At 44.0% G+C, this 22121-nt stretch overlaps 1 protein-coding gene across 1 annotated transcript in view; it reads right to left on the reverse strand.

The window, feature by feature from the left end:
• Positions 1-22121, reverse strand: part of ROS1 (ROS proto-oncogene 1, receptor tyrosine kinase) — a 311501-nt gene that overhangs the window by 88268 nt on the left and 201112 nt on the right. Inside the window, 2 exon segments of the mRNA XM_063919336.1 lie at positions 16192-16214; positions 16256-16440. Coding sequence (XP_063775406.1) covers positions 16192-16214; positions 16256-16440 — 208 coding nt within the window.

Raw genomic sequence — 22121 nt, forward strand, 5'->3', positions numbered from 1 at the left:
TAGGCCTGTCACAGCGACCAGGGCACATGTCCTGTTTGTCCCGCCCTTGTTACGCCTCTGAATTGGACAACAGTGTAAGTGAATAAAGCAGTTAACTATTCAGAAGTGGCTGTTTAAACAGTTGAACATAAATGAATACTGTGACTTTAACAGTGGTTCATTTTGGAAAGTATACTTGTATTGAATGGTGTATTGTACTGACAGGAAGTGATTCAGGGTCAAGGCTGACATGACTACTCACTGTTTGCTGTGTTGAATTATAAAGTGGGATATAGATGACTATATTGTGAGATAGTTGTCTAGAATATTTAACAATAATTAAAGAGGCAGTATCTCTTAATATTGATAAGATTAGTCTCACATTATTAATCCAGAGGTGCTTCAGAGGATGGAGGAGCAGCAAAAGGCCATTCAAGCCTATACAGCTACCTACGATATAGGCAAAGGAGGGGGAATGCACCTGACTCAAGCGCAGTGGAGAATGATTTCAACGTTGTGCAAGGTTCTGCAACCCTTTGAACTTGCCACACGTGAAGTCAGTTCAGACACTGCCAGCCTGAGTCAGGTCATTCCCCTCATCAGGCTTTTGCAGAAGAAGCTGGAGGGATTGAAGGAGGAGCTAAAACGGAGCAATTCCGCTAGGCATGTGGGACTTGTGGATGGAGCCCTTAATTCGCTTAACCAGGATTCACGGGTGGTCAATCTGTTGAAATCAGAGCACAAAATTTTGGCCACCGTGCTCGATCCTAGGTTTAAAGCCTACATTGGATCTCTCTTTCCGGCAGGCACAAGTCTGCAGAGGTTCAAAGACCTGCTGGTGAGACACTTGTCAAGTCAAGCGGAACGTGACCCGTCAACAGCTCCTCCTTCACATTCTCCCGCAACTGGGGGTGTGAGGAAAAGGCTAAGAATTCCAAGCCCATCCGCTGGCGATGATGCAGGGCAGTCTGGAGCGAGTGCTGACATCTGGTCCGGACTGAAGGACCTGCCAACGATTACTGACATGTCATCTACTGTCACTGCATATGATTCTCTCACCATTGAAAGAATGGTGGAGGATTATATGAGTGACCACATCCAAGTAGGCACGTCAGACAGTCCGTACGTATACTGGCAGGAAAAAGAGGCAATTTGGAGGCCCTTGCACAAACTGGCTTTATTCTACCTAAGTTGCCCCCCCTCCAGTGTGTACTCCGAAAGAGTGTTTAGTGCAGCCGCTCACCTTGTCAGCAATCGGCGTACGAGGTTACTTCCAGAAAATGTGGAGAAGATGATGTTCATCAAAATGAATTATAATCAATTCCTCCGTGGAGACATTCACCAGCAATTGCCTCCAGAAAGTACACAGGGACCTGAGATGGTGGATTCCAGTGGGGACGAATTAATAATCTGTGAGGAGGGGGATGTACACAGTGAAAGGGGTGAGGAATCGGACGATGAGGAGGAGGTGGACATCTTGCCTCTGTAGAGCCAGTTTGTGCAAGGAGAGATTGATTGCTTCTTTTTTAATGGGGGCCCAAACCAACCAGTCATTTCAGTCACAGTTGTGTGGCAGACCCTGTCGCTGAAATGATGGGTTTGTTAAAGTGTGCATGTCCTGTTTATACAACATAAGGGTGGGTGGGAGGGCCCGAGGACAATTCCATCTTGCACCTCTTTTTTCTTTTTTCTTTGCATCATGTGCTGTTTGGGGACTGTTTTTTGAAGTGCCATCCTGTCTGACACTGCAGTGCCACTCCTAGATGGGCCAGGTGTTTGTGTCGGCCACTTGTGTCGCTTAGCTTAGCCATCCAGCGACCTTGGTGCAAATTTTAGGACTAAAAATAATATTGTGAGGTGTGGGGTGTTCAGAATAGACTGGAAATTAGTGGAAATTATGGTTATTGAGGTTAATAATACTATGGGATCAAAATGACCCCCAAATTCTATGATTTAAGCTGTTTTTGAGGGGGTTTTGTAAAAAACACCCGAATCCAAAACACACCCGAATCCGACAAAAAAATTTCAGGGATGTTTTGCCAAAACGCGTCCGAATCCAAAACACGGCCGTGGAACCGAATCCAAAACCAAAACACAAAACCCGAAAAATGTCCGGTGCACATCACTATTTATAAGTAATAATTTCTGCATTGTACCTGTGACTGTGTGTGCCTATAGCTGCTGTGTGGATTCTCTTCGGTGTGATCACACATATTGCTATCACTATATTCTGTACCCTGGGGAACTAAATGTGTCAAGGTCTCATATACCATATAGTGTTCCACAGTATATACTGTTTTGTATTTTTCACTGTGTGTTTCGGTCACCTCATACACTTAAATCCTCTGTTTGTGCTCTGCAGTTGCAGTCACATATCTTAGGGGGTTCTTGTCAGGTATTGTGTTTGTCTGGCTATATTGTACTGATACACCCTAAGGCTACATTCTCAATAAGGTCTGCTGCACAGGGCGAGAAATCTGCAGATGCTCCTGCATCATGCAGTGCTGGCACCACGGATTTACCTGAGGAAATGATTTCTGCTGAGGGCCCAGGTACTGGGTGTTCTGCACCCCCTAGTTAGCCCACAGCACCTGTGGCAGATCAACCTTGGGCTGCATTTTCAAATATGCCCCCTGTGGGACCTCCTGTGCCATTACAGCCACATATTGTCCCTGTAGTTAATCCACCATGGGCAGATACTCTGTCAACCCAGTTACAGCAATTAAATCAGTCCTTGGTTAAACAAAAACCTAACCCTCGCCCTACTGGGACCAAAGGGTCATCTAAGCGGGTCATTTCTTCCTCACAATCCACTAATATTTTGGATGATTCTTCCGATTCGGATGGGGAATATACTGATTCATCAGATGGTGATACTGCTGCTTCTGATGAAGATTCTACAACACAGGTTGATGTTCCTGACCTAGTGGAGACTATCAAGCTGATTCTTCAGACTGACGATAAGACTGACCCTCCTGATACGTCTAAGAAACCTGATAAGTTCAAACGTCAGAAGGTTACTAAATTAGTCTTACCACATTCTGACCATTTAATTGACATATGTCAGGAATCCTGGTCTTCTCTAGGAAAAATTTTTTCCCTGTCTAAAAAGGTGCTAGCTCGTTACCCTATCCCTGCAGAGTTGAGTAACAAGTGGGAAACACCACCACCAGTGGACTCACATGTAACCCGTCTTGTGGTGTCATCTGCTTTGCCTGTCACCACCGTCACCTCTTTGAAGGAACCGACAAATAAGCGTGTGGAGGGTTGCTAGAAGACTACACTCTTACAGGTGCTGTAAATAGACCCAGTCTCTTGGGCTGCAAAAGGCATTGAAGCATGGGTTCAAGCAACTGAGGAAGAGCTACCTCTGAATTTTTCTGACACTACCAGACAATATCTGTCATATATTACCACAGCCTCCCACTATATTCAGGAGGCGGCCTCTGATGCAGGCATTATGGCGGCCAAGGCATCTAGATCGCTGGATTCTGTGGTTACGGTCCTGGTCGGTGGACCTGGACTCTAAGAAGACCTTGGAGGTACTCCCTTTTAAGGGAAATATACTATTTGGAGATGATCTGAGTAAAATTGTGGCCGACTTGGTGTCGGCCAAGACTGCGTTCCTCCCAAGTACTATTCCTTCGGTTCCGAAGGCTAAGAATACTACTTCTCATTTCTTTTGACCTCCAGGTAAAGCAAAGGGTCAGGCAAACCCGAGACAGGCTCACACTTCCAAGTCCTCTAAGCCCAAACCTAAACGTTCTTGGGCCACCCGTCAGCCTGCTTCCAAACCGGACAAGCCTGCTACATGATGGGGCAGGCCTCCCCCTGGGGGACCCCAGGGTGGGAGGCCGACTTCTGCAGTTCATCCAGGTATGGTTAAAGACCACTTCGGACGCCTGGGGGCAGGAAGTGGTCTCTCACAGGTACGCAATCTCTTTCAAGAGACGTCCCCCTCGCCAGTTTTGCTCATCGGTTATCCCTTTGGATCCATTAAAAGCACAAAATCTACATTTGGTTGTCCAATCCCTCCTGGATACAGGAGTGATAGTGCCGATGCCTTTGTCTCAGAGAGGCAGGGGATACTATTCAACGCTGTTTCTAGTTCTGAAGCCGAATGGATCCTCCCGACCTGTATTCAACCTCAAATCTTTGAACAAATTTTTGAGGGTGTCCAAATTCCGTATGGAAACTCTGTGCTCTATTGCACTGGCTATGGAACCCAAGGACTATATGGTATCCCTGGATATACAGGATGCTTACCTACACATACCTATTACCATGTCGCATCAGCAATATCTTTGGTTTGCTATTGGCAACCTTCATTATCAGTTCCAAGCCTTGCCTTTCGGACTGACCACGGCTCCTCGGATCTTCACCAAGGTCATGGCGGTCATGACGGCCCTTCTCCGCCGTCATGGTATCAGGATACTGCTGTATCTGGACAACTTGTTGATTCTAGCGAATTCCCAGAGGTTCTCCTCCGTCATCTGGAAATGACGGTCCAATTCCTGCAAGCCCATGGGTGGCTCATCAACTAGAAGAAATCCTCACTGGTCCCTTCTCAGAGCATGGTACACTTGGGGGCATTACTGTACACACACAACCAATGTTTGTTCTTGTCTCCAGAGAAGGTCCTAAAACTTCAGGACAGAATCAGATACTTCCTCTCTCGCCAAAGAGTGTCGATACACTCGGCAATGCAAGTACTAGGCCTCATGGTGTCGGCTTTCGACATGGTAGAGTATGCTCAATTTCATTCCCGCCCTTTGCAGAGGTTAATCCTTTCCAAGTGGGACGGCCTGCCTCACCGGATCAGGTCTCAAATGATCTCCTTGACTCGTCTGTCACTGAGTTGGTGGCTACAGGACCACCAATTGAGCAAGGGTCGTCCCTTCTGGATCTCCAACTGGGTCCTCTTAATGATAGATGCCAATCTGAGGGGTTGAGGCGTGGTGTTGGAGCAACACTCTCTCCAGGGTCGGTGGACCAGGGAGGAATCTCTCCTCCCGATAAACATTCTGGAATTGCAGGCAGTGTTCAATGCGTACGAAAGACACTGCCTTTCGTACAGAACAGGCCTGTTCAAGTACAATCAGACAACGCCACCACGGTGGCGTACATAAATCATCAAGGTGACACTCGAAGTCGCATGGCAATGATGGAAGTGTTAAAAAATTCTTTGATGGGCGGAACGCCATCTGCCAGCAGTATTGGCAGTGTTCATTCCAGGGGACCTCAACTGGGAAGTGGACTTCCTCAGTCATCAGGACGTACACGCTGGGGAGTGGAGTCTTCATCCAGAGGTCTTCCAACTCCTTGTGGACAAGTGGGGTCTAACAGATGTAGACCTGATGGCGTCTCGACACAATCACAAGGTTCCGGTCTTCGGAGCAAGGACAAGGGATCCTCAAGCAGCGTTCATAGATGCACTGGCAATTCCATGGAACTTTTGTTTGCTATACGTGTTACCTCCAGTGTCACTCCTGCCCAGGGTACTATGGAAGTTAAAGCTAGAAGGAGGAATACTGCTTCTAGTCACTCCAGCGTGGCCCAGACGGCATTGGATCTCAGACCTGCAGGGTCTCTCGATCGAGCGTCCTCTTCTACTTCCTCAATGCCCAGACCTCCTCGTTCAGGGCCCTTGTGTTTACTAGGACCTGGCAAGACTGGCTTTGACGGTGTGGCTCTTGAAGCTTCACTCCTGAGGGCCAAAGGATTTTCTGAGGCGGTTATTCAAACTATGTTGAAGGCCGGCAAACCGGCTTCTGCACGGATTTATTATAGGGTCTGGAATTCTTACTTCACCTGGTGTGCTGCTAAGAATTATGATGCATACAAGTTTAGTACTTCCAGACTTTTGGCTATTTTGTAACAAGGCCTGGATTAAGGACTTCGCCTGGCCTCCCTCAAGGTTCACATTTCTGCCTTGTCGGTGTGGTTTCAGAGAAAAATTGTATCTATTCCTGACGTTCATACATTCACACACGGATTCAGCCTCCCTATGTCCCTCCTGTGGATCCATGGGATCTGTATGTTGTTCTTAATGCCCTTCAAGAGTCTCTGTTTGAACCTCTTGAGTCTGTGGACCTTAAATGACTTACACTTAAGGTCATTTTTCTGTTGGCTATTGCCTCTGCTAGGAGGGTGTCAAACTCAGGTGCTTTGTCCTGTCGTCCACCTTTTCTGATTTTTCACCGTGACCGGGCAGATCTTAGAACTCGCCCTAGTTATCTACCTAAGGTGGTGTCATCTTTCCACCTTAACTAAGAGATTGTGGCTTCGGCCTTTATCTCTCCTGGTTTGTCCTCCAAAGAGCAGTCTTTGGATGTGGTACGAGCTCTCCGTATATATGTAGAAAGGACTGCCTCTATCAGGAGGTCAGATTCTCTTTTTGTACTTTTTGGTTTTCACAAACGTGGCTGGCCTGCGAATAAGCAGACCTTGGCCAGATGGATTAGAATGGTTATTGCACAAGCTTATGCGCAAGCTGAACTCCCAGCTCCTGCTGCTATCAAAGCCCATTCTACTCGGTCTGTTGGACATTCTTGGGCGGCCCGCTGTGGCGCGTCCGCTGAACAATTGTGCAAGGCAGCTGCGTGGTCCTCAGTGAACACGTTCATCAGGTTCTATGCCTTTGGATACTTCCGCCTCTCCGGATGCTTCCTTTGGACGCTGGGTTCTTATACCCGCTACAGTGTGTCCCCTCCCATGAGGAACTGCTTTAGGACATCCCCGATGTTATTCCCTGTGGAATACCAGTGTACCCTCCTGCAGAAAAGGAGATTTATGGTAAGACTTACCATTGTTAAATCTCTTTCTGCAAGGTAAACTGGTTTCCACAGGGCGCCCACCCTGACGCACTTAGCATCTTTGGGTTTGTATGGCATTAGCCGTTAGTCCCTTCTCCTGTCATGAGAATGTGAGTCTATGTGACTAACATCTACCGTCCCTCTTACCTGCTACTGTATTGGACTGGTTAACAAAACTGAGCTCCAGTGCCTGGAGACGGGGCTATAGAAGAGGCGGTGCAGTGCATCCTGGGAACAGTCAAAGCTTTAGCCTGTTGGTGCCTCGGATCAAGATCCAACTCTACACCCCGATGTTATTCCCTGTGGAAACCAGTGTACCTTGAAGAAAGAGATTTAACAATGGTAAGTCTTACCATAAATCTCCTTATTTCCCACCTGCAGAATACCTACTGTATGTTAAATTTCTTCTTCCTAACATATCATAGAAGTAAGAGAATTAGTGATGAATCAGTCAGTCAGTCAGTCAGTCAGTCAGCCAGTCAGTGAGGGCTTTTCACATTTTTGTAGTATATTAAATTCTACACACTGGTGGTGCAATCCAAATTTTGGGCTGATTGTCTGTCTGGGCGTTACCATTCCCGCAACGCAAACCACGCATCGGTTATGATGTCATTATGTCAACCCCCTTTTCATCCCCTTAGGGGAGGGTTATTAAAATTCTAATTACGTGGTTTTCCTATTTACCAACTGAAGAATACCTATGTTAAATTTCAGCTTCCTAACATATCAGGAAGTAAGAGAATTAGTGATGAGTGAGTGAGTGAGTGAGTGAGTGAGTGAGTGAGTGAGTGAGTGAGTGAGTGAGGGCTTTCGCATATATATATATATATATATATATAAACATCCCAATGCAGATTGGGATGAGGATGTTTAGTATATAGGGCCTGATTCATAGTAGTACGCTAATGCTGCCACAATTGCGATTTCTGACTGAGATGATGGCGAACATATGCTAATGTAACAGCCTCTTGGATTTATATAGAGACACCCACCAAAGCCTTCACAGCTGCACGCAACTGCATACACATTTGCAGCATCAAAGCAAGTCCGGAGCACATTGACTCCCTGAGAAAGTATTTGATCACTCAGAATGGACACACGTCATAGACATGATTCCAGCGGAGGACACATGTCCCAAAAATGGTCCCAAAAGGCCAAAGTTTTTACTGCCACTCCCCATTACCTCCCACAAAACGTCCGTTCCTTGTCAATCTCTTGTGAATGAATCCTCACTGAGCATAGTCGCAAATCAGTAGCTACGCATGTGCGGTTTACCAATAATTGTTCAGTTGTGAAAACAATGTGTCAGCCGGTACTTAACAAAAAAACATAATTATACATGTGGTTGAAGTAGTTCACTACACAGTAAATCTAACCCAAATACATACACAATACAATCTATAGAGGGTCTGTCACGTCTGAGGATTGGATTTGGCTCAGACAGGCATTTGAGGGCGGAGCTAGCTTGAAAGGAGTGTGAGTGAAACAAGGAGGCTTTAACCAGGCTTTGCGCATGAAACTTGAAATTAGGCAGAAACTCCAAAGGTAAATGAAACATGAGCAATACTTTATTAAAACTGATACTGTAGATCACTGCTAATACTAAAAGAATAAAATACATCTTGAAATGTTATCCAGAATGATGACACTGGAAAAGTCCTTAAGAGATGCAAATGAACTTATAATAAATGCAAACCGGAATAGAACCGGGACAGATTGAAGTGCTGACCGGGCTGGGTCCGGAATGATGACACTGAAGAAATCCTTAAAAGATGCAAATGTACTTGTAATAAATGAAGACCAGAATGAAACCAGAATGAAGTGCTGACCGGGCTGGGTACGGAATGATGATACTGAAGAAATCCTTATAGATGCAAATGTACTTGTAGTAAATGTAAAACAGAATGGAACTGGAATGGACTGAAAGTGCTGACCGGCTGGGTCCAGAATGATGACACTAGAAAAGTCCTTGAAAGATGCAGATATAATAGAAGATACACTTGGTACTTGAAAATCACTAGACTGGAACTGGATCAAAGCAAACATTGAACATGTAAAAGCTCAGCACAGAACTTTTACTTACTGAGAAGAGACAGGAAATCACCTTTATACCCATTGGTGCTCAGAGATTGGGTGATGCGATCAGCTGGCTGGAAGGGGCTCCAGGATTGGACAATGGAGGATCAGCTGACAGAATCCAAGATGGCAGCACCCAGGTCTGGTTTTGGAGGTAGCTCTGGATTAGGCCCAAACAACAGGAAGCAGATATCATGGAGGGTAATACTGTGACAGCGAACAGCAGCAGCAACACCACTCACAGAGACTGTGGCAGCTGCCGGGACTTCACCTGGGAACCGTGCCAGCGGACCCCTGTTTGAACTGGGAGTGAAGCACGGAAGCAGCGTGACCACTACTCCGCGCAAAACAGGACAAATATTGCAAAGGTAACAAATTGTTTGTACTCTGGAGCATGACAGGGTCATTCCACTATCAAGACATAGTAAATTTATTCCAGATATCATAAACAAATGTACTCATAATACATAATGATGTCATTGTTATCTGCCATAATGTAAAGCTAAACATGGAGATGGGGTGGGATTTCATAATTTCCATCCTGAGCCTTGTACAATAGTCAATTTAAATTTCTGAATCATTCAATTTCAGTTTTCCTGGATATTGCACCTTTGAGTCTAGATGAGTGGAGAACAGGTCCTTGTAGTAAAGAGGAGAATTTGAGATTTGCATCTCGCCTACTCCATGTTGTTCCCAATGTAGTTTGGAGTGGTATCTAAGGGGCACACATAGTTCTTCAATACCCTGCAGGTGGTCATGGCTTTAAAGGTGTCCTACAGTTGGAGCAGGAAAAGCACCAGGGCCATCGGGAGGGGGCTGCTGGGACTGGTGTCCCGGGCCCGGACAAGTAAGGTGTCCTCTTTTGGCAGCTGCTACCACATACACAGTGAGTTCAGCCTCTGATTCCTAGTATAAGTAGGGGTTGTCCACTGGTGACACCCCCATCACAGCTCCTTCCAGCTACCATCTGCCTGCATTCATGGCTGCACGCTGTCCGCGCACTCTTCCACACCAGCTAGATCCACCAGCCTGTCAGTGATGGGAAAGAAGAGCGGGAAAGAGCACACTTGGAAGAGAAAAGAAGGGAAGAACGGTGACCCATTCAGAGCAGCTGCCTCTGTCTGCTCCTGCTCCCCCCTGCTGGTGTCCCAAAGATCCCCCCTCCAACCCTAGTGCTTCTGTTAGCCAGCCAACCCCACTCCTCTGCTAGGTCATGCACTCCTTCTCCCCTAAAGTGCCACAATCAGTTCCCCATTTGTTATGACGCTACAGTGTGAAGTAAGATAAACCTACTGAGTCACTAAGTGAGAGTTTCTGCCTATAACACCAACCTGTTGTTAGTGACTGAATATGCACACCACTACTAAGGCTGGTGCCAGGTCTTACTTCTCTGCACAGTGTAGGTTTATCTTACTAACACCTGAAGGTCGTAGATGGTATGCAGTTGGGACGTACCTGAGCCTGCAATCTTGATCTGGGCGAAGGCGGAACGTGGATACTCAGTGATGGCCTTGGCAAGAACTTATTTGCCAGCAGGTGGACAACAGGCAGGACAGTTTCCTGTTTCCAGTGGGGATGGTAATTCTGCAGATATGATCGAACACTTGAGTGGTGCTACACAAGATGGTAAGAGTCATTGGTATGGATGGAACTGATGACTTGTATACAACTGGGCAGCAGGCAGGAACAGTGACTGGCTACAAATGATGCAGATGAACCGTAGACTGAGGTACAGATGAGTGATAACACGGCTGAGCCGCAAGCTGGTAATGTGGCTAGGCCACAGGCTGGTAGCATGGCTAGCTGCAGGCTGGTACTGTGGCTAGGCCGCAGGCTGGTAATGTGGCTAGCAGCAGGCTGAATAATGTGGCTGGCTGCAGGCTGGAGGTCACAAACACAGCAGACTAGAAGAATACTTAATCCAGAACACAGATAATAGCATAGGTAAATGGCTGTGACAAGAAAGGAGGCCGGGAGCAGGATGGAGCCAAACGAACTGGACACTAGGAATAGACTATCACCAGCAAGGAACCCTGGATCTTACTGTAATTTTACAGGAAGAGAAGCCAGCTTCCTTGATTGCAGACTAATTGCAGCTGAGCTGCATGCCCACTGAGAGAATGCCTCCACAATACTGACAGCTTCCCTGCTGCCTAGCAACAGCCAGGATAGAAAACCGCAAAGACTTTCAGAAATCCCGCTGGCAGATCGTCACACCATTACGGTTTTCCTTTTTAACCTCCCCCTGTAGCTGCCCTACTTACAATAGCCCCAATAATACCCTTCCTATTTTATTTTCTCTGTTAAACTTCTGTTGTTTGTGGTTGTAGGGGGGAGATGGGATGAATGGGGGAAGGAAGACCTGTCTATTTGGTTAGTCTTGGGCCCCACAATTTCTAGTGGCAGACCTGTGAAGCACCTTGAAGTTGCCCCATTATTTGACTTTCCATTCATAATTACAGTATATTGAGTTATTTTAGATACATCGAGGGCCATGTTGCTACTGTTGATTTAGACTTTGCACATTTTGTTGCTTAACTCATCAACTAAGCATAGTGCCATTAGAGCATCTTACAAACCAATGGAGAGGCTCTGTTATAATAGCCTGTATTGGGTTGGGAACGAGATCCAGGCAACTGTAATATGTACATAAGCCTCCGTTTACCTTTTTCTATTTATCTCTCATACTTTATTTCTTCTCCTTTATATTACTTCTCAGGTAGATATTTTATGCCAACTGGGAGGGTGAGGGTTGAAAGTGTAGGGCAGGGGTGGCCAATCAGTCAGTGACAAAGAGCCCAAAAATCTTGTTAGGTACGTCAAAGAGCCGACATTGCGCGTGCAAAAATGGTGTGTGGCTTTGTGCCAGCTAGGCCACGCCCCTGCTATAAATTACATTGGAAAAGCCAGATCCAACATAAGATATATTTAAGAACCAGATCCATATAAAATATTTTGAAAAAGCCAAATCCATATAAAATATTTTAAAAAAGCCGAATTCACATAATACACTTCAGCTCCTCCTGTGTCACTTCAGCCAGCTCCTCCATGTGTCACTCCAGCCAGCTCCTCCATGTGTCACTCCAGCCAGCTCCAACATATGTCACTCCAGCCAGCACCCTCCTATTTACTACAGTCAGCTCCCCATTGTTTCTCTCCTGCCAGAATACTCCTGTCTCTCTCCAGCCAGCCCCGACTTGTGTCACTCCAGCCCACCCTCATATGTCACTACAGTCCCCCCAACACGTGCCATTGCAGCCAGGGGCTAGTGCAATTTAAGTGTTCTAGGGTCACTTGACTGCAGATTCCCTGTGAAAAGCTGGGCCGCTTGCTTGAATCTACCCCCTAGGCTGAATGTTGCCAGTCAGCCCCTGATTGCAGCAGCCACTTTATGTGTCCTCTATTTGCCAGTGGATGTCTCACCTATAGTATTTGGCTTCCTGAGTTTTCAGTCCCCATAGTGCTGCTGCGTGTCTGGCTGGAGTGCAGTGGTTTCTGGATCTGTTGTGGTCTTATGAGTATTGGGAGCCACATTTGAGTAACGAATGAGCCGCATGTGGCTCAAGAGCCATGGGTTGGCCACCGCTGGTGTAGGGGTTAGTTAAATATTTAAGCAATGTCTAGCTGTGTTTTGTGATTAATATATATATATATATATATATATATATATATACTAGTTATTTTGTTTACTTCTAAAATAGTTGTACATTTAATATGTATACATATTAGAGATGAGCGGGTTCGGTTCTCTGAGATCCGAACCCCCCGAACTTCACCTATTTTACACGGTTCCGAGGCAGCCTCGGATCTTCCAGCCTTGCTCGGTTAACCCGAACGCGCCCCAACGTCATCATCCCGCTGTCGGATTCTCCCGAGATTCGTATTCTATATAAAGAGCCGCGCGTCGCCGCCATTTTCACTCGTGCATTGGAGATTGAACGGAGAGGACGTGGCTGCGTTCTCTCCCTGAAAAGCTCCGTAATCTGTGCTCAGTGTGCTGCAAATATCTGTGCTCAGTGTGCTGCAAATGTCTACGTTCTCTGCCTGAAAACACTCCATATCTGTGCTCAGTGTGCTGCAAATATCTGTGCTCAGTGTGCTTTATTGTGGGGACTGGGGAAAACCAGTATAATAGTAGTACAGTACAGTAGGCCATTGCTGTATCTTGCAGCTCTGTGTCACTGCAAGTATCCATTCCATATCTGTGCTGCATTTTTGTGAGCAGTATATATAGTATTACAGTGCAGCATTTTGGTGACCAACAGTATATAGTTGTACAGTAGGCCATTGCTGTATCTTGCAGCTCTGTGTCACTGCAAGCATCCATTCCATATCTGTGCTGCATTTTTGTGAGCCGTATATATAGTATTACAGTGCAGCATTTTGGTGACCAACAGTATATAGTTGTACAGTAGGCCATTGCTATGTCTTGCAGCTCTGTGTCACTGCAGGTATCCATTCCATATCTGTGCTGCATTTTTGTGAGCAGTATATAGAGTAGTACAGTGCAGCATTTTGGTGACCAACAGTATATAGTTGTACAGTAGGCCATTGCTGTATCTTGCAGCTCTGTGTCACTGCAAGTATCCATTACATATCTGTGCTGCATTTTTGTGAGCAGTATATGTAGTATTACAGTGCAGCATTTTGGTGACCAACAGTATATAGTTGTACAGTAGGCCATTGCTGTATCTTGCAGCTCTGTGTCACTGCAAGTATCCATTCCATATCTGTGCTGCATTATTGTGAGCAGTATATAGTAGGACAGTGCAGCATTTTGGTGACCAGCGGTATACATATATAGTACAGTACAGTAGGCCATTGCTGTATCTTGCAGCTCTGTGTCACTTCTAGTATCTTGATCAGTGCTCAATATCTGCTGCATTGTTGTGACCAGTAAGTATACTGTACTGTGCGACGTGTGTTATACACCTGGTGATTACTGATTATACATCCTGTAATCTGTACTGAGCGATGTGTGAGATACATCTGGGGATTATACATCCTATATACTGTTTTTTGCGACGTGTGTTATACGCCTGGTGATTACTGATTATACATCCTGTAATCTGTACTGAGCGATGTGTGAGATACACCTGGGGATTATACACCCTATATACTGTACTGTGCGACGTGTGTTATACACATGGTGATTACTGATTATACATCCTGTAATCTGTACTGAGCGATGTGTGAGATACACCTGGGGATTATACACCCTATATTATTATTATTATTATTATCCTTTATTTATATGGCGCCACAAGGGTTCCGCAGCACCCAATTACAGAGTACATAAATAATCAATCAGGAAAACAGCAACTTACAGTTGATGACAGTATAGGACAAGTACAGGGTAAATAAACATAGTTACATCAGCAGATGACACTGGAATAAGTATCAGGTGGCAGAAGACTGCTGGATGTGGTACAGTTGAAGATTATTAAAGTAAGACAAAGGATAAACACATGAGGGAAGAGGGCCCTGCTCGTGAGAGCTTACAATCTAAAGGGGAGGGGTAGACAAACATGGGTGACACAGATGGGGTACATAGAGAACGTGGAACAGAGGGTTAGGATGAGATTTGGCTGGGTTTGGTGAAGAAGTGGACCCCCAGAAGGCACAAGTCAGTACTTAACATTGCAACATTTTACTGGGCTATGCAGGAGAAAATTAAAAATAGGGGGGGGGGGGGGGGGGGGAAGAATAGATAACTTCTACCGCTTTCAAAAAGGTCAAAGGAAGCTAAAATAATGGACAACTACCTCATGGAAGCCAGACACAGTATACCAAACAGTACTTAGCAGAGTTAGGAATGAGTGCTTATGAAATAAAGTAACATTTTGTCATAATATTTCAGAAACTGCATGGCTGGTCTCTTGCACTTTTTTGCTCTAATATACCACCTGCTTTAGGATTTATATTCAAAAACATTATGTCTCCATAATCCCAAAAACGTCAGTCTTCTTGGAAAGTGGTTTGTTCCTTTGTAAGGGAAAGAGAACAAACGTTCTCAAACAACGGTTTCTCAATTTCTTTTTCCTCTGGGAAGGGATTGTGGATTCGCAGGAATATCTGAGCATTTCTGTAATCAGAAAGCAGCAACTTTATACAAATGTTTACGAATAATTCCAGTGATTTTGTCATTTCTTCCAGTGATTTGGACCAATAATACCATTGATTAGAACGAATAATTCCTGTGATTTTGTCATTTTCTTCCAGTGATTTGGACCAATAATACCATTGATTAGAACGAATAATTCCTGTGATATCGAGGTGTTTGTGTCGCTTAGCTTAGCCGTCCAACAACCACAGTGCACCTCTTTTTCTCTTTTCTTTGCATCATGTGCTGTTTGGGGACTATTTTTTTAAGTGCCATCCTGTATGACACTGCAGTGCCACTCCTAGAACTTGGGTCGCTTAGCTTAGCCATCCAGCGACCTTGGTGCACCTCTTTTTTTCTTTGCATCATGTGCTGTTTGGGGACTATTTTTTTAAGTGCCATCCTGTCTGACACTGCAGTGCCACTCCTAGATGGGCCAGGTGTTTGTGCCGCCCACTTGGGTCGCTTAGCTTAGTCATCCAGCAACCTCGGTGCAAATTTTAGGACTAAAAATAATATTGTGAGGTGTTCAGAATAGACTGGAAATTAGTGGAAATTATGGTTATTGAGGTTAATAATACTATGGGATCAAAATTACCCTCAAATTCTATGATTTTGAAAAAAAACACCCGAATCCAAAACACACCCGAATCCGACAAAAAATTTTCAGGGAGGTTTTGCCAAAACGCGTCCGAATCCAAAACACGGGCGCGGAACCGAATCCAAAACCAAAGCACAAAACCGAAAAATTTCTGGTGCACATCTCTAATACATATAAATAAGAATCATAATGACCGTGGCAATACATTTTGAATATTGTTGTCAGAAACACTTGTGCGCAGTGAGGTATAATCCAAAATAGTTAGTTGTATAGTTGTAGTTTATTAAAGGTTTAAAATATGTGATGTACTGTATATACAGTATTACAACCAGTGATATCTTCTCTAAAAACAGGTCCTGAATGGTTTTGTCATGCATTAAAATAATTGAATGCATAAAAATATAATGACAATATAAGATAGCATATGCAGTATAACAAACATGTAACAATAGAAGGGGAAGGTGACCAGTTCTTTTATAGAACCTCCTTATGGTGCTGCTACAGATCAGTAAATAATAGTTCATTTGTGATTGGTAAGTTTATAGCAGAATGCACTCTTATTAGTGGACCAAAAAATATCCTGACTACCCTGTACTTAGATGCCAGGATCAACTCACAGAAGCAGGTTTACTTTCAGGCTCTGCTTGAGGTAATAGATCTGTTACTTACAAATACACTTACCTTTATGCACCAGAATCTTTTCACTAATGTTACTGAAATCCCCAAGACCTATTACATTTGCAGCAGCTGCTCTGAACTGGAATGTTCCTTCCGAGACCTTAGACTTTCATATACAAATGTCACAACATGAGCCATTATATGCCATTCGCCATGACACTAGCTGTCTTCCATCAGCATCCACCTGCCTGAAGAGAAAATGCTTCACTGTAAAGATCTACAGTTTATATTTAGTGATCCTGAGATGATTATTAGGTTGAGACTTACTAATGGCTAAACTGAACATCAAAATGCATTACCTAAATGTGCAATCACAAAGATTGGCAAACCAAACCCAGTACACTTTAAATACTGTAACACACTCTACTCAGGTTTGGTATGTCGTTTGGGTGCTTGCAAACTAGAACACGTTATAAGGCTGTTCAGTCAATCTGGATATTTGGTACAACTGTCAAAAAATCTAGAAGCTTATTATAGGAAGCATTCTGATGCTTTTCTCTGCCTATAGTGGGCGGTTTCTTCAGAACATAACGGCATTTTATTTTAATTTATGACAGTAATTCCAAAGGGAATTGGAATTCTAATCAGCATTAACTATACACCCTTAGGATGTGGTGAAGTTTTATGTGTGCACAAAAGTTGTTATCTTGGAGTTCTGAATGCAGTTTGGCATCATAATAGGAAAGCACATATGTATACTTGTAAATGAGCAAGCTGGTCTGTCAGTATATCCAGACTAACAACTTACCTGGCAACAATTAGTTGTGCCTATAAGCAATGGGATTACATTCATCAGTATGTATTATAGGAAGCATTATTAGATGTATTTATTCTAACAAATATAAATGAGTTTTCATACTTTGTTAAATATTGTTTAAGGAACCTTGGGGGTAATTCTGAGATGATCGCAGCAGCAAGTTTGTTAGCAATTGGGCAAAACCATGTGCACTGCAGGGGGGGGGGCAGATATAACATTTACAGAGAGAGTTAGATTTGAGTGGGTTATTTCGTTTCTGTGCAGGGTAAATACTGGCTGCTTTATTTTTACACTGCAATTTAGATTTCAGCTGAGAGATCACTGTACATCGTTGTTGCCGATCATTGCTTTTAATCACTGAACAGTGGTTGCTATCAGCATCTGCTGAATGGGCAACTGACTCATACTTATGATTTATAGGCCCCATAAGTTACAGTAGGGTATACAGTATATTGATTTTTGTGGTATTAACATTTTCTTATTTTATACGCATACAAATTTCCTATGTACTTTATTGCATATGTTAGATGCACACCCACTCACATCTGGAGTGGCAGCATGCAGGTGTGCAAGTGTAAGTTCCTCAAAGTAAAGTAGTGTTGCTGTAAGTGTAGCCTATAAACTGGAGAAGGGACCTAATGAGATTTCCCTAATTAACCTTTTAATAGGTGTATCATATATAAGTACTGCAGACCTGGTGTAAATATATGTGGTGATGATGATGATTACGATGATGATGATGTTGATGATATAAGCGGCACTATCTTGCCACTTTGGATTGGCTGCCTGTGTATTGATTCTTCCAGTTAATAGTACTACTTTAGCATTTCAGCTATATTATGTAATTGTTACTTATTTGTCATTTCCATTTACACTACTACAGGAAAGAAACTAACCTTTGGATTCTTAAAGCTGTACACAACAGATGTTAGGGGTTTTGTACTTCTTTACATTTATATGGGAAATGTGACTTTCACAGTTATTAATAACACTGTTAAGGCACAATTCTCTATATTCTATATGTTGAAGAATATGATCCATGCCACTCCTCAATAAGAGTTAGTAAATACAGGTTGAGTATCCCTTATCCAAAATGCTTGGGACCAGAGGTATTCTGGATATCGGATTTTTCCGTATTTTGGCATAATTAGATACCATAATGAGATATCATGGCAATGGGACCTAAATCTAAGCACAGAATGCATTTATGTTACATATACACCTTATACACACAGCCTGAAGGTCACTTAATACAATATTTTTAATAACTGTGTGTGTTAAACAAAGTTTGTGTACATTGAGCCATTAGAAAACAAAAGTTTCACTATCTCACTCTCGCTCAAAAAAGTCCGTATTTCGGAATATTCCGTATTTCGGATATTTGGATATGGGATACTCAACCTGTAATATGTTACCTCTGAGAGTACCTCCTGAGAGGAAAAGCGGTCACAGGTGGGATTGCTCTTGGGTGCAGGCAAATTGGGAAGGAGATACAGTATAAACTCTTTAAGCAGTGATAGCTTTTTCTGCAACGTGGTGAACAATTAAAAGTTAATTTATTAATTCAAAGACACTTCATCAGATGCACTACATATTCTCTATCACATGTTGTGCTTTGGAAGCCATAGCCCCCTTTTTCAGATTTGTACTTTAATAGATGGGTTCAGGTATGAGGTGACCATGTGTGGTCTGTTTGCTTAATCCAAAGAGATAGTTCAGGAGTGTTGAGAGACTAAAACATCTGTGTCTGCTGTCATTTCAATTTCACCAACAAAACAGACATTTATTACTATTTACATTTTTTTTATATCCTTTCCGGATCACCTGCTTCCAAGAACAACCACACCTTTGACCACATCTCTTGTCTACAGTATATGATACTTCATTACATTATATTACGGTGCATACTGTATCATATGCAGACACACTGCTGTTTTTTACTATTACTAATATTTACTTATACTGTACATATAAAGTGTAAAATACCAAAGTCCAAAGAGTTAAGTGGGCTTAACACATACTTATTACTATACAATTAGAAGGAATAAGTTTACACAGTAATGCCAGTAACTAAATAAAGAGCTGTACATAATATATACTCTCTATTTTCATGTTTACATGGGCAATCCTACAAAAGCAGAGGCAGAGTGATTTAACAAGAACATATGGGATCAGTACTAAATCCCGCTGGACGGGATCCCGGCGGTTGAAATACCGACGCCGGAATCCCGACCACACAATCCCGACCACACAATCCCGACAGGGGTGGCGAGCGGAACGCAGCCCCTTGCGGGCTCGCTTCGCTCGCCACGCTGCGGAAGCGGTGCCTCGCTACGCTCGTCACACTATTATATTCTCCCTCTATGGGTGTCGTCGGCACCCACGTAGGGAGAATATGTCGGGATTGTGCCGGTCGGGATTTCCGGCGTCGGTATTTCGACTGCCGGGATTCCGTCCGGCGGGATCTTGACCGCCTCCCGAACATATTGGTGTATATTCAATTGGTGTCGAATCCCGGCGTGGATTCGTCATTTTTATGATTCGACACTATTCGACAGCAGAAACCTTCTACCCGGGACACTGAATTCGACATATTCAATTAAAAATGGATTTGACACCCCCCCGGTCGAAAACAGACCAATCGTCGAATAGTGGGCGGCCTGGATTCTACTTCCCGCCATTTGGAATCATTTATAGGGCTTGTTTGCTGCGTGCTCAGCAGTATTTTTGTGAGGAGCTGCAGAGTGATCAATTTGGTTTTGCTTGCTGTGGTATCGTTCACACACCCAGCAGACTTTCATCTAGGACAGACAGAAGACCTTCAGTCACCCTGGAGGAGAGTCGTTTTTGGAGCTAATTCGACATTTTTAGGTAAGTACCACATGTGGTCTGGCGTTGCATGTAGGTGTTTGTGTAGTGTATGGGTGTTGTTTTGAGTGCTTGGCTACTGTTTTGTATGAGGTATGAGTGCAGCATGTAATGTTTGGGTGGTGGGGGTGGTGCCATGAGTTGTACATGTGGTGCTTCTTGGGTGTGTTTGGGGTATGTATATGTGTGCAGGTGTGTATTTTTAAGGTCATGCTTGTATTGCTGCATGATTTTAGTGGAGTTTTGTGTTTGGGGATAGTTTTTCATGTTTTTGTTTTTTTTTATTTGCTAAAATGTGTTTTTGGTCATGCTTCAACACTGGTGTACTACCAGCATGACATGTTGGGGTGCAGCGATGCATTTACTGGCCTTTTGGGTTGTTTGGGCATGGTTTATCATGTTTTTTTTATGTGCTAATGTGTGTTTGCTCATGCTTGAGCACTAGTGTACCAGCAGCATGACATGTTGGGATGGCTTTACTGGCTTTTTGGGTGGTTTTTCATGTTTTTTTTTTATGTGTTTGGTCATGCTTGAGCACTGGTGCACCCCAACATGTCATGCTGCTGGCACATTTACTGGCTTTTTGGGTTGTTTGGCCATGGTTTTTCATGTTTTTTTAAATGTGCTAATGTGTTTGGTCATGCTTGAGCACTGGTGCACCCCAACATGTCATGCTGCTGGCACATTTACTGGCTTTTTGGGTTGTTTGGGTATGGTTTTTCACAATTTTTTTAATGTGCTAATGTGTTTGGTCATGCTTGAGCACTGGTGTACCAGCAGCATGACATGTTGGGGTGGCTTTACTGGCTTTTTGGGTGGTTTTTCATGCTTTTATATGTTTGGTCATGCTTGAGCACTGGTGCACCCCAACATGTCATGCTGCTGGCACATTTACTGGCTTTTTGGGTTGTTTGGGCATGGTTTTTCATGTTTTTTTAAATGTGCTAATGTGTTTGGTCATGCTTGAGCACTGGTGCACCCCAACATGTCATGCTGCTGGCACATTTACTGGCTTTTTGGGTTGTTTGGGCATGGTTTTTCACAATTTTTTTAATGTGCTAATGTGTTTGGTCATGCTTGAGCACTGGTGTACCAGCAGCATGACATGTTGGGGTGGCTTTACTGGCTTTTTGGGTGGTTTTTCATGCTTTTATATGTTTGGTCATGCTTGAGCACTGGTGCACCCCAACATGTCATGCTGCTGGCACATTTACTGGTCTTTTGGGATGTTTGTGCGTGTTTTTTCATGGTTTTTTAAATGTGCTAATGTGTTTGGTCATGCTTGCGCACGTGTGCACCCAACATGTCATGCTGCTGGCACATTTACTGGCTTTTTGGGTTGTTTGGGCGTGGTTTTTCATGTTTTTTTTAATGTGCTAATGTGTTTGGTCATGATTGAGCACTGGTGTGCCAGCAGCATGACATGTTGGGGTGGCTTTACTGGCTTTTTGGGTGTTTTTTTATGGTTTTTCTTAATGTGCTAATGTGTTTGGTCATGCTTCAGCACTGGTGCACCCCAACATGTCATGCTGCTGGCACATTTACTGGCTTTTTGGGTTGTTTGGGTGTGGTTTTTCATGTTTTTTTAAATGTGCTAATGTGTTTGGTCATGCTTGAGCACTGGTGTACCAGCAGCATGACATGTTGGGGTGCAGGGTGGCTTTTGTGTTTTTATTTTTTTATTTTTTATGTTTGTATTTTTAATAGAATGAATTATGTAATGTGGGGTGCGCGTCTTTGTGTTTTATTTTTGGTGTGTTTGGTTGTGTTTTTTGGGGTACATATGTAAAAATTATTTTTATTTTTCTTTTTACACCAGGATGTCCAGGGACCAGCGCCCCCGACCCCCCCCCCCCCCCTCCCCTTCCCCCCAGGAGGAGGAGATGGCCGAACAGGCATCCAGCAATCAGCCGTGGTCATCAAGGGACCAACCAGAAAGTAGAAAGAGAAAGAAAAGGCCAAGACAGGTAATTACTTTCAGCACCTGCAGCCACAATAGCATCCAACTTGACACACCCAAGGGCTAGTTTGCGCACTGCCAGGCACACCGATACACCACAAGGCACACTTGCAGGTATCTTTGCGCACTGCCAGGGACACTGACACACTCCCAGGGACACCTACAGATCATTGTGATAGTATTAATTGCATGTTTTATTTCCCAGAAGGCAAGAAGCCAGCCAGAGGATCAGTCAGAGGAGGAATCCTCTGGAGAAGACACAGGACGGAAGATTCAACGTGGAC

Source organism: Pseudophryne corroboree, chromosome 4, assembly GCF_028390025.1.
Source record: "Pseudophryne corroboree isolate aPseCor3 chromosome 4, aPseCor3.hap2, whole genome shotgun sequence".
Lineage (NCBI taxonomy): Eukaryota > Metazoa > Chordata > Amphibia > Anura > Myobatrachidae > Pseudophryne > Pseudophryne corroboree.